Here is a 12968-nt window from a genome sequence, read left to right as displayed (position 1 = left end):
TCCGACGTCACCCAGCTACAACAATAATTCTACACGTGTTTCCACTCCGACACACGGCCCACCTTCCGCAAGCTTCAGTATTGATGTGCATATAGTACCAGCCGAGCTGCTTAGTGCCAACCGCTTCTCATCTGCGCTTGGAATCACCTACGACCACTCTCCTCAGGTTAATTCCGTATTAAGTGGTCATATGTGAATGCCACATTAGCCACATATATATTAAGTGGTCTTTGACATAATCCCGTATAAACACTAATGGCTAGCACGGGCAAGTCCCATATAGTCGAGTGATCTTCCACTTACATCCTAAGCGGGACCGTCCATTAGCTGTGTCGCTCGACGGCTTCTCGCTTCGCTCGATCGATTCGTTCTGGTTTCTTTTTTCTTTCTTTTCGTTTACTGTTGTATTTTTATTCGGCTTTCTTTGTTCTTTCTCAGTATTCTTAGTTTTTTTTTCTTCACTACATTTTCTATTTTCTTTTGTTATTGCAACATTTTTGGGTTTTATTTCTTCATTTATACTCTCTTTTTCTTTGTTTTTTTCCTTCCATTTTTTGGGGTTGTTTTGTTTTTTTGTTCTCTATTTGTTTCATTGTCGGATTTGTCGCTTGTCTTTCTAACAAATGTCTAGTTTTCTCATATATGTTGTACATTTTCCGTATTCATGTAAAACATTTTTTATACTTGTTTATTTTTTTTGTTATACATGTTTAACAATTTTACCAAAATATGTTTTAAATACGTGTTAACTATTTTTCCAATAAATATTGAAACTCTTTTTGATTGATAATATACATTTTTTATATCTGTGCAATTTTTTTCTGAAAATGTCATGAATAAATTACTGAAACTTGTGAATATTTATTTAAATGCGACATACTCCCTCCGTTCCTAAATATAAGTCTTTCTTGAGATTTCACTAATAGACTACATACGGATGTATATAGACATACTTTAAAGTGTAGATTCATTCATTTTGTTCCGTATGTAGACTCCTAGTGAAATCTCTTAAAAGACTTATTTTTAGGAACGAAGGGAGTACATTTTAATGCATGGAACATTTTTTTGAGCTACATTAACATTTTTTAATTGTCACGTACTTTATTCTTTGAAATGTGACATTTTTTAGTTTTAACAAACATTTTTAATACACATGATAAACATTTTTTAGTTTTCACAAACATTTTTAATACACATGAATGATTTAGGTGGGTTACCAAATCAAACAACCGTCTTTTACTAAGCAAATCCTGCCCTCGTTAGTTATTATTTGAGAATTAGACTATGGGCTTAGATGCCTAGCCCAATGTACTCTACTATCTTGGTTGGCCTAACTCCCGCACACCATTCCGTGCGGCCTTGGGTCATCCACAATTTTGTTGCAGTAATATGAGTCACAACAGTGTGCCATATATGACGATCAACATGACACGACGAGTTGGCGGCGGCACTCCGGGGCCTTCGACACCGTGCGAATCCTGCAGGTTGTCGTCGACGCGCGCGCCTTGTGGAGCGCCTGCACGAGGCGTCTGTTTAAGAAAACGTTATGACAATTCCATATTTTTTCCAACATAAAACACATACTCTTAGATGGATCTAGGCTTTATGCTTAGTGTGAGTATGTGGTAACAAGCTCCGGAGCATGCTTGTTATGCTCGCCCATGGTGGAAGGTTAAATTTACATGAATTGTGCGCTATAATAACCGAGTGAAAGGACATGAGAAAATAAGTGGTGTGTTGATTTATCGTGGTTATAGTAAAACACCTTTCACTGTCTTGCCATATGTGCACTGGCCAGTTTTTCGTCGCCAACATATTGATTTTTTTATAGTGGTTACTTTGAGTTTCCAAATGTATTTTGTGTGAGACATGTAACACTCTTTGACCATCCCGGCATACAAAGAATGAACACGGTATATACCGGACATAAGACATCTGGTTCATACATGTGGATCTGTTACCTGCCGTCAACGTATTAACAAGGCAGGGCAATGCTGTCCATGCACCACGCATCTTTCCAAAACCTCGTGTCTTTATCATTCCGATCCACGAACGAAACCTGCACTAAAGAAATCCTGCTTAACTTGTACTCCCTCCGTAAAGTAATATAAGACGTTTTATAGAGGTAGTACGTTATCACATGAGACAGATTTTGAAGTGGGCACATGCAATTTGGAAGTATGTTTGGTGAACACTTTTGGCGGCGACGACGCGGGCAGTTTGAAAGTACGTTCTTTTGAAGGGTTTTGAAAGTATGTTCTAGAGAAAAGAGAAATCCAGTTGTCACCTTCAGTAAGGGTCCAGCGTAATCGTGGCGTGACAAGCAATCGTACTTGGAGTGAGCTTCGTTGCAGTTTTGCTTTAGTCACGCCTGCGGGTGGACGCACGCGCGGCTCCGATCGACCGTGGGATATATATGCTGGAGTAGGGTGGAATTCACCATCAGTTTCTTGTAGTGCTTCTCGTAGAAGATCACGCAAAGCAGCACTCTTAACAAAAAAAAAAGCAGTTGCTTGAAGGGTCGATCCATTCCATGGCGAACCTCGGGGCGTTAGCCTCACTCGCCGCCATCGTCGTCCTCGCCGAAGTCGCCATCCTCTCGTCGTTCGCGGCGGCGCAGCTTCGGCCGGACTACTACGCCGGCGTCTGCCCCAACCTGGAGGGCATTGTCCGGGACTCCGTTAAGCAGTCCATGGCCAAGTCCCCCATCTCCGCGCCCGCCACCCTCAGGCTCTTCTTCCACGACTGCGCCGTCATGGTATATGTGCTACACATTGACGCAAGTAATCGATGGCTATGGGCAAGACTCACCGGCACTTGCAAGCGTGCAGGGCTGTGACGCGTCGGTGATGATCGTCAGCCCGACCGGCGACGACTATTCGCTGAAGCCGGAGGGCTTCCAGACGATCCTGGATGCCAAGGCCGCCGTGGACAGCGACCCTCAGTGCCGTTATAAGGTGTCCTGTGCCGATATAATCGCCCTCGCCGCAAGAGAGTCCGTCTTCCAGGTAGTGTTGGTCTAGCCAAAAGCTATGAAAATCGATAACCAAGCTATAGTGAAACAAATTAATATCATATATACAGATAAACTTGACAATTGACATGCATACATATATGATATATCATGTATACTTGACAGCCATAACAAAGTAAACACTGGCATACAGCCAAGTATAGCAACAAAGCGTTGAACCATAACAAAGGCATAGCAGAAAGCATCCAGCCATAATAAAGCAAAAGCTTGGCATGTACTCCCTCCGTCTCAAAATAACTGTCTCAACTTTGTATTAGCTCTAGTATAAAATTGTACTAAGCTTGAGACACTTATTTTGGGACGGAGGGAGTACTACTATAGCTTTAGAGTGACGCTGAATTGACGTCCAAATTTAGTACTAACTCACACTATAGCACATTGTTATCAACAAAATCAGTTTAGCACATAACACGTCTAGCTTTTGCGCAATGGCCAGTTATTCCAAATAAAATGCAGTAGTTGGACCACCATCTTCCTTCGCCATGAGACGGCCATGCATGAACCAATGTGTTGCAGAGCGGAGGGCCGAACTACACGGTGGAGCTGGGCAGGTACGATGGGAAGATCTCGACGACGAACAACGTAACGCTCCCGCACGGCGACGACAACCTCGACAGCCTCAATGCCTTCTTCTCAACCTTGGGCCTCTCCCAGGCCGACATGATCGCATTATCAGGTACGTGATTCAGCTGAAAAAATGTCATCAACTTGTGAATCTGATCACGTCGGCCAACCAGTTGTTCACCATCATCTACCACCCCCTCAGGTGCCCACACCTTGGGCGCGGCGGACTGCAGCTTCTTCCAGCACAGGACCAGGGGCAAGGACCCGAGCATGAACCCAAGCTTTGACGCGCAGCTCCAGGGCACCTGTGCCAGGCAAAACTTCGCATTCCTGGACGACGTGACACCGGTGGGATTTGACAACTTGTACTTCCAGCACCTGCAGAACGGCAGGGGCCTCCTGGGCTCCGACCAGGTGTTGTACACAGACGAGAGATCACGCAGCACCGTAGACTACTACGCGTCCAACCAGGGCATCTTCTTCTATGACTTTAGCGTCGCCATGACAAAGCTTGGCAGGGTAGGGGTCAAGACGGCCGCTGACGGCGAGATACGCCGTGACTGTCGGTATCCAAATTAGATACTTGTATGGCCTCAGAAGATTTCTCATTGTCTCAACATATCGCTGTCTATAAATGGTGGACTATAAAATGTTTAAGGGTCAATCCCATATATGCCATTGAAAGTTTACCCATACCCTCATATGCCATTCCAAATTTTCCTCTCGCAAATATGTCACTGAAATATTGCACCACGTACACATATATATGCCACTACCGTCAGTTGATTTGAAAATACGATTTTGCCTTTGGTAATATCCTGTGATGATTTAGCCAAATGACTGAATTTTGCAGTGTAGTAAATATATCGGAACACGGGACCCGCTCATAACTGCACTTCTATGTGATGATTTAGCTTGCCATTTTTAATTTCATAATCCATAATCAAGAGAAAACAAGATTTACCCATTGTTAAAATAACAATTTCACCATTTCATAGGTTAAGAGAAGAACAGATCTGAGCATAAGAACTCGTCCAACATAATACTCCCTCCATTTCCTTATATAAGGCAAGAAACTCAGATTACAGGTATCAAGGTAAAAATTAATGACTACTTTGCATTTTAACTTTTCTTTTTGTTAACCGTGATCATTAATGCGCCACATACATGCAAAGGAGGAATGAGAAGAAAGAAGCTAAGTGATGTACTCGGTGTATTTTTTAGATGACATTTTTGAATGCCATGTGGAGCTCACTCGAGCGTGCTGGCAACCTAGCTCCGCGTGAATAAGCTTTTTGCTTGGTCAACACTCAAAACAAACAATGAATAAACCAGAGCATTGCCGTAAGCCAGGACTGGTTCAGCCACAAGTCATACCCCCAGATCCATGGCACACACACATATGGGATTTCGTGGAAGTCTTACCCAAGCCTTGGGGTTTTGATGTGATCCTTGTGGTTATCGATAAACTAACAAAGTTCGCCCGCCTTTTGTCTCTCAAACATCCCTAAACAGCTCAACAAGTGGCGCTGTTGTTCTTTTATCAGGTCTACCGTCTGCATGGTATGCTGCCGTCTCGGATGATTTCTCATCGTGATCCGGTGTAGACCAGTTTGTTCAGGCAAGAATTGTTGAGGCTTTCAGATACTTTGTTGAACAGGAGCTCGACCACACATTGTGGACTTCTACGCGGCCAACCAGGGCACCTTCTTCTCCGACTTCGTCATCGCCATGACGAAGCTCGACAGGGTCAGGGTCAAGACGGCCGCTGACGGCGAGATACACCGTGACTACGGGTACCCAAACTAAGGCTGAACGACCCGTGGAACTGCACTAGCTTAGCAGTGTTGGAAAATAAATGAGCAGTAAAATCGTTGGAATAATGATTTGCTTTACTTAAAAAAGTGAATCTAATCCCTTCACTTTAGTAGTTTATTATGTACAATATTCAGAGTAATCTACCTATCTTTTCTTCTTTTATAATCGGTATGCTATCTATCTATCAATATATTGATCCAAAAATGCCGTTTAGAGCTCAGGCTACCGGGTAGCCTGATATCTTGTTTGTTTCGATTGCCTCGTGATGCCAACTTATAGCATGTTAGTCTTCTTATGTTGAGATTTTAGCACAGTCCACGTCCCATAGCCCGGCCTAGAAGACCAACTTGTTTGGCCCATATTTCCACCTCGTCGAAGCACGTGGTATGGGCCTGCACTTTCATCTCACCGTCAGCACCATTAGTCATGGGAAGAGAGAGGGAAAGGGAGAGAGGAGCACGACAAAATAGAGAGAAAAAGCATCACACGTCGACACGACCATGACTTGTTACGTACACTCCGACGGCGACAAGAGTAGCTTGTTATGATACAAATGAAAGCATCGCATACACTTAGCTCACTCAAATCTGCAGGAAGAACTCTCTCTTAGTGCCACATCGACAATTCAACATTTATGGCTTGTATTATGTATATGTACTTTCTTTTTTAGTTTTATTATTGTTTGAGAAACTAGCTAGTAGTAGCTTTCTTGAGCCATGCTGAATAGGTCTGTAGGTTGTCAATATTTGCATTGATCGTATGCCTTAGCATATATAGAGGACATGGGCAAGGATATCTCAACCATATCCCCTATACAATGAAAGGATCGGGAGATATCTGTAAGACTAGGAAATAACAAACATAATCTTAGCTGCCTAATGATGTACACGTGATGATCATGCTCAACAAGGTCATCTAGCACGCTCTCTCTACTTGATGGATTCCAATACTTGGTAAGTAGCTACACCCTACTTTTTATTAAGATCGCGCGAGTAATATTGGTTGGGATATTTTTGCATAAAAGATGGTGCCACAGTGGAGCACTAAGAGCGGCCTTATTAACCAACGCTACATTGGCCGGTCAATAGCATCCCATGATCAGCCAGCCTTTTCATTCCATGCTACTGATCCTTCAAAAAGATCAGCCAGCTCCACCTGTGTCGTGCAGTTATATCAGTTAACAACATGATCTATACGGGGTATTATACGGACTCAAGTGTTGACACCTAACTCAACTCTTAATCCGTGATGATCGATCACCATCACGAACAGGAACTCAAGCAATAACACTAGTCAATTAGCTAGCAACTTAGAAAGGACCCCTATACATGTGGAACGTGAGATGGGGAGGTTCCCCCTTGCGAATTTGTTCACTATAGGGAAGGAATGATCCACGGGTTATAGGGCGGAACACGCCCAAATACTTAGCAACAACCGTGTTTCATGTAGAATTGCGAAAATAAAATTAATCATGGCAAACACAACACAATGTCACAAACATGACACATGATATTATCTTAGCTACTACACAATGCAGATAACCCAGAGTCTTGACGATGTACGACAACAATAAAACCTTGAACAGAAAACAAAACAAAATCATGTAGCAATCCCGAGTAGCAAGTACTCCCTCGGTGTCCCAATGTAAGTGTCGTTGCAAATCAACGACATTTATTTTGGAACGAATAGAATACTAGTTATTTAGTTGTTGCGGCCGGCCGTCCTAATCATATGAACGATGGTGCCGACGGCGGGGTATTATATCAGTTAACAACATGATCTATGCGGGGTATTATAAGGACTCAAGCATTGACACCTAACTCAACTCTTAAGCCGTGATGACCGATCACCATCACGAACAGGAACTGAAGCAATAACACTAGTTAATTAGCTAGCAACTTATAAAGGATCCCTATACATGTCGACCGTCAGATTTGGAGGTTCCCCCCTGCGAATTTGTTCACCAGGGGAGGAATGATCTATGGTTTGTAGGGCGGAACACGCCCAAATACTCGGCAACAACTTTGTTTCATGTAGAATTGCAAAAATAAAGTTAATCATGGCGAACGCAACACAAAGTCAGAAACACGACACATGTTATCTTCGCTACTGCATAGTGCACACTAGTAGAAAATGGGTCTTTCGGTCGAAGCCCAAAACCATATTAGCCCCGGTTCAAACTAAAACCGGGACCAATGCCAGGCATTGGTCCCGGTTCGAGCTACCAGGCCCTAGCGGGGCAATAGCCCCGGTTCGGTTCGATGCATTAGCCCCGGTTTGCGCCAAAAACCGGGACTAAAGATCCAGCGACTCACACGTGGTGTTCCGCGGTGGTGGCAACCGTTCGTATCCCCCTTTAGTCCCGGTTGGTGGCTCAACCCGGAACTAAAGGTCTGACACGTGGCCTGCCGTAGTGGTGGCAACCGTTGGTATCCCTCTTTAGTCCCGGTTGGTGGCTCAACCCGGGACTAAAGGCCCAAACGGTTTGCATCCCGCTTCCCAAACCACAACCGAAGCAGAGTCTCTGTCGCGTCGCCATTTCTCTGTTCTTATTCCTCTCTCGCTCTCGCTCTGTTCTTCCCCTCTCTTCTTCCCTTCTCTTCTTCCACCATGCCAACTCGCTTTGGAGAGGTGCTCGCACATGGCAAGACCAAGCTCGATGTCGTGTACACGAACGAGAGCAGGGAGGTGCCACATTTTCTTAGACAGTTGAAGGAACGATGGCTTGATGCCGCAGTGGATCATGAGAAGTTCTTGGGGCTTGATCTGGAGTACACGGCCGATCAACATGGTGTTGCCATCATCCAACTATGTTTCAAACACCATGTCTTGATCTTCCACTGGGCGAGGTAAGTTTTGAGGCTTTCTTTGATCCAAGGTAATGACATTGTAAGTTTATTTGTTTCAATCATAGTTGGTTCCCTTCAAATAGTTGTAGTGAAACAATTTTGATTAGTTGAAGGGGAACACAATTTGGCCATCATCCAACTATGTTTCAAACACCATGTCTTGATCTTCCAATGGGCGAGGTAAGTTTTGAGGCTTTCTTTGATCTAAGGTAATGACATTATAAGTTTATTTGTTTCAATCATAGTTGGTTCCCTTCAAATAGTTGTAGTGAAACAATTTTGATTAGTTGAAGGGGAACACAATCTGATTGGAATAGTGTTCCATAATCTGAAAAATCTTATTAGAATCAACTAGTGTTTAATATGTTCCATTGGAATCATAGTTGGTTCGCTTCAAATAGTTGTAGTGAAACAATTTTGATTAGTTGAAGGAAACACAATCTGATTGGAATAATGTTCCACAATCTGAAAAATCTAATTGGTTCAATATGATCCAAGGTTATGAAAATTGCATATAGCTAGTGATCTCTCTAGGTTCCATTGGATAGCAATATGATATTGTCATAATCATGAAAATTGCATATAGCTAGTGATCTCTCTAGGTTCCATTGGATAGCAATATGCAATATGTCTAGCTTATTGAATATTTGCAAAACCGTGGGAGAATATATATATATATATATATATATATATATATATATATATATATATATATATATATATATATATATATGACATAGTTAATTTACGGTTTCTTGATCAATTCATAGGATACTAAAATTGCATAGGATAGCAATATGTTCCATTTGAATCCTAAAGATAATTTTCTCTTTAGTTGTAGTGAAACATGTTTCCTTATTGCAGCAGTATGTAACATTTGTTCCATTTTAATTTCTTTCTGATGCAGTAGTGACAAGCATTGTCCAGAACTCATGGACTTCCTTCGCAGCGGCATCACTTTTGCTACCGTTGACATAACGAACGACAAGCTGAATATGAGGTACAGCTTCGGTATTGAGATACCAACTTGTTGCCTCATTGATCTCCAAACGGTATTCAGGCTTCGACATGTCAGGACTTCGATGGCTCATGTGGCAGTTGCCTTGATCGACGAGGAGTATGGTAATATGAAGACCAATTTCCCAAAGTCTCAGCACAAACTTTGGGAGAAGGTCCCACTTGATCGTGTCAACATTGAGTATGCAGCAAAAGATGCATACGTTTCATACGAGTTGTACCGCAAGATTCGAGTCATCAACTATGGCCAGCGTCACCTCGAGGAAGGTGGACATTCTGATTCAGACGATTCAGACGAGTAGTGTTCTCAACGTCGAACACTTGTATATATATCTATGGTAGCTATTATTATGTACTGTTTGGACTAGTATCATGTACTACTTGGACCAATTTATACATGTCTAGTTTCTGTTTGTGCCATTATAGTTTCCAAATTTGGATGGTTTAGCCCTTTCTAACTTCATTTGCTACTTTTGAATGGTTTAGCCCTTTCTAACTTCATGGTATCATGCATTTCGACCATATATATATATACAAAAAGTCTTCAGTTCAAATAAGTTCAAAAAATGAAATCCCTTTTGTAACAGATCTGTTTTTGATCAAAACAGTAATTTTAAAATGAAAGACCATTAGTCCCACGTGGCGTGCAGCGGAACCACGTGGCGTGCCGTGAAACCACTTTTGTTGTGGGGGTCGCTTTTCCTTCTTCTCCTTGTGCTAGATATTTGTTATGCATTAGGGAAAGAAGGAATAGCGACCATCATCGACGGTCGAAAAATCAGGTGAGGGAGTGTCCACCATACATGAGAGAAGAAGAATGCCGACTGTTGTTGTGGGGGTCGCTTCTCCTTCTTCTCTTTGTGCTAGATATTTGTTATGCACTAGGGGAAGAAGGAGTAGCGACCATCATCGACGGTCAAAAAATCAGGTGAGAGAGTGTCCACCATATATGAGAGAAGAAGAATGTCGACTGTTGCTGTGGGGGTAGTTTCTCCTTCTTCTCCTTGTGCTAGATATTTGTTATACACTAGGGGAAGTAGGAGTAGCGACCATCATCGACGGTTGAAAAATCAGGTGAGCTAGTGTCCACCATATATGAGAGAAGAAGAATGTCGTCTCTTGTTCTGGGGGTCGCTTCTCCTTCTTCTCCTTGTGCTAGATATTTTTTATGTGCCTTTGAATGGTGCATTTTGAACACACAAAAAGTATGGAGTTTAAATAAGTTCAAAAAATGAAATCCCTTTGTAACGGATGAGTTCTCGTTTGAAACCGTGATACTTCGAGAGAGATTATCCGTTTTGTACACGAAGTGCATCCAGTTTTTGCCGTAACCCTCTCAACTTTCTCGCACATGCTATGTGGGTGAAATGATGATACCATGCCAACTTGGAACCTTTTCAGAGTTCATTTTCAAATGCTTTTCAATTTCATGGTCTTATAGCTCGAAATAATCAGTAAATGCATGAAAAATAACAAATGAAGTCAGAAAGGGTTGTAAATTGATGATGTGGCTTTGAATGATGCATTTTGAACACAGAAAAACTATGATTTCAAATAAGTTTAATAAAATAAAATTCCTTTGTAACACACGAGTTTCCGTATGAAACCCTGATACTTCCAAAGAGATTGTTCGTTTTGTACACGAAGTGCATCCAGTTTTTGTCGTAATCCTCTCAACTTTCTCGCACATGCTATGTGGGTGAAATGATGATACCATGCCAACTTGGAACCTTTTCAGAGTTCATTTCAAATGCTTTTCAATTTCATGGTCTTATAGCTTAAAATAATCAGTAAATTCATGAAAAATAAAAAATGAAGTCAGAAAGGGTTGTAAATTGATGATGTGGCTTTGAATGGTGCATTTTGAATACAGAAAAACTATGGAGTTCAAATAAGTTTTAAAAAATGAAATCCCTTTGTAAGAGACGAGTTTCCGTATGAAACCGTGATACTTTCAAAGAGATTGTCCGTTTTGTACACGAAGTGCATCCAGTTTTTGCCTCTAGTATTATTGAAACTAAAATTATATAGAATTTTGTTACAAACTTTAATAGCAAAAAGAATTATCATAAAAGAAAATAAATAAGTAATTAGAATTTTGTTCAAAACATTAAAAGCAAAAAGAATTATCATAAAAGAAAATAAATAACTAATTAGAATTTTGTTACAAACTTTAATAGCAAAAAGAATTATCGTAAAAGAAAATAAATAAGTAATTAGAAACAAAAAAGAAAGCAAAAAACATGAAATAAAATTAAAAAAAGTGCCACCTATAGGGCCACCAGGGCATGGATACGACTAGAAACTCATTACTAGGGCCAGGATGCAGGCCCGCAGTAAGCCCAATAGGTCCACAACTACATAGAGTTATTTTAGGCCCGTAGAGAGGAGCTCGAAGTGGTTGGTTCGGCAGGGCTTATAAACCACTCCGAGCCCCTCTCGGCTAGCGAGGTGGGACTAAACATAGCACCGTACCGCGCAAGGCCTTTGGTCCCGGTTGGTGGCACTAACGGGGACTAAAGGGAGGCATTGGTATCGGTTCGTGCCACAAACCGATACCAATGCCTCTGCTTCCCGCCCTTTGGGCTGCTGAAAAGATACCTTTGGTCCCGATTTGTGCCACCAACCGGTACCAATACCTCTGCTTCCCGCCCTTTGGGCTGCTGAAAAGAGACCTTTGGTCCCGGTTGGTGCCACCAACCGGGACTAAAGGTGGGGCTATATAAGCGACAGTTTAGAAATTTTGATTTCTCCCCCTCTCTCCATTCGATCCCGACGCCGTCAGGCTGTCCGTCCGTCTCCGCCTCGCCGTCGTCGTCGTCGCCCCGCGTCGTCCCACGCCGCCCCGACGCCGTTCCGCGCCGCCCCGACGCCGTCGCTGCCCCCCGCCCCGCGCCCCGTGCCCCGCGACGCCGCCGGCCCCTGCCCGTCGCCGCCCCGCCCCGGCCCGCGCCGCACCTCACCGTCGACCGTCGCCGCGCCGCCCCGCCCCGCGCCGCACCTCACCGTCGCCGTGGCCGTCGCCGTCCCCGACACCGTCGCCGTATATTATTGTTATTCTGTTAAAAGATTTTTTTTCTGTTAAAAGATTTTTTTCGTTATATTATTGTTGAATATGTATGTTTTTATGTTCATATATATGCAAAGATCGAATATGTCAAAAGGAAAAAAATAAGAAGAGAAAGTGTTTAATATAATTAGTTAGAAAAATAATAGAACTATAGTTAAACTAGTTTATTTTTAGTAATTACTACTATATTTTATTTATAGTAAGTGCTTCATATATAGTTGAACTAGCTAGTTGATTTAATAAACTACTTTATTTTACTATATATAAAAGTAGTTTGTTTTTGGTAAGTACTACTTTATTTATTTATAGTAAGTGCTTAGTAGTTGAACTAGTTGATTTAATTAATAAAACTACTTTATTTAACTATATATAGAAGTAGTTTCCGCATCGACGTCGACTTGTTGTTATATATAATCGTGACACACTTTATTTAACTATGTATGATGATAATTAATTAGTAGGACTTGTTGTTATATATGATGATGCATGATGCGAGCATGAAGAGTTATTATATATAGATGTTCAATTCTTTTGATATATATAGTGTGTCACGATTATATTGTTGTTTACACACATTTGCCACATTAAAACAAGAAATGTTTGACGATGGATATTG

The 12968-nt window shown here is 42.0% G+C and overlaps 1 protein-coding gene across 2 annotated transcripts; it reads left to right on the top strand.

Moving 5' to 3' along the window:
• Positions 1-2435: 2435 nt before the first annotated feature.
• On the top strand, positions 2436-4299 carry LOC123402667 (peroxidase 45-like). 2 transcript variants are annotated; one of them, XM_045096608.1, is made up of 4 exons: positions 2436-2758; positions 2832-2957; positions 3551-3710; positions 3801-4299. In XM_045096608.1, exons 1-4 carry the CDS (start codon positions 2534-2536, stop codon positions 4175-4177), a joined length of 888 nt encoding a protein of 295 aa, XP_044952543.1. In that variant the 5' UTR covers positions 2436-2533; the 3' UTR covers positions 4178-4299. The 2 variants fall into 2 exon arrangements, with proteins under 2 accessions (XP_044952543.1, XP_044952542.1); XM_045096607.1 differs by having other exon boundaries at positions 2832-3008.
• Positions 4300-12968: the final 8669 nt, after the last annotated feature.

Source organism: Hordeum vulgare, chromosome 6H (genome assembly GCF_904849725.1).
Source record: "Hordeum vulgare subsp. vulgare chromosome 6H, MorexV3_pseudomolecules_assembly, whole genome shotgun sequence".
Lineage (NCBI taxonomy): Eukaryota > Viridiplantae > Streptophyta > Magnoliopsida > Poales > Poaceae > Hordeum > Hordeum vulgare.
The sequence above is the reverse complement of the archived record's forward strand: the minus strand, read 5'-3'. Positions and strand labels throughout refer to the sequence as shown.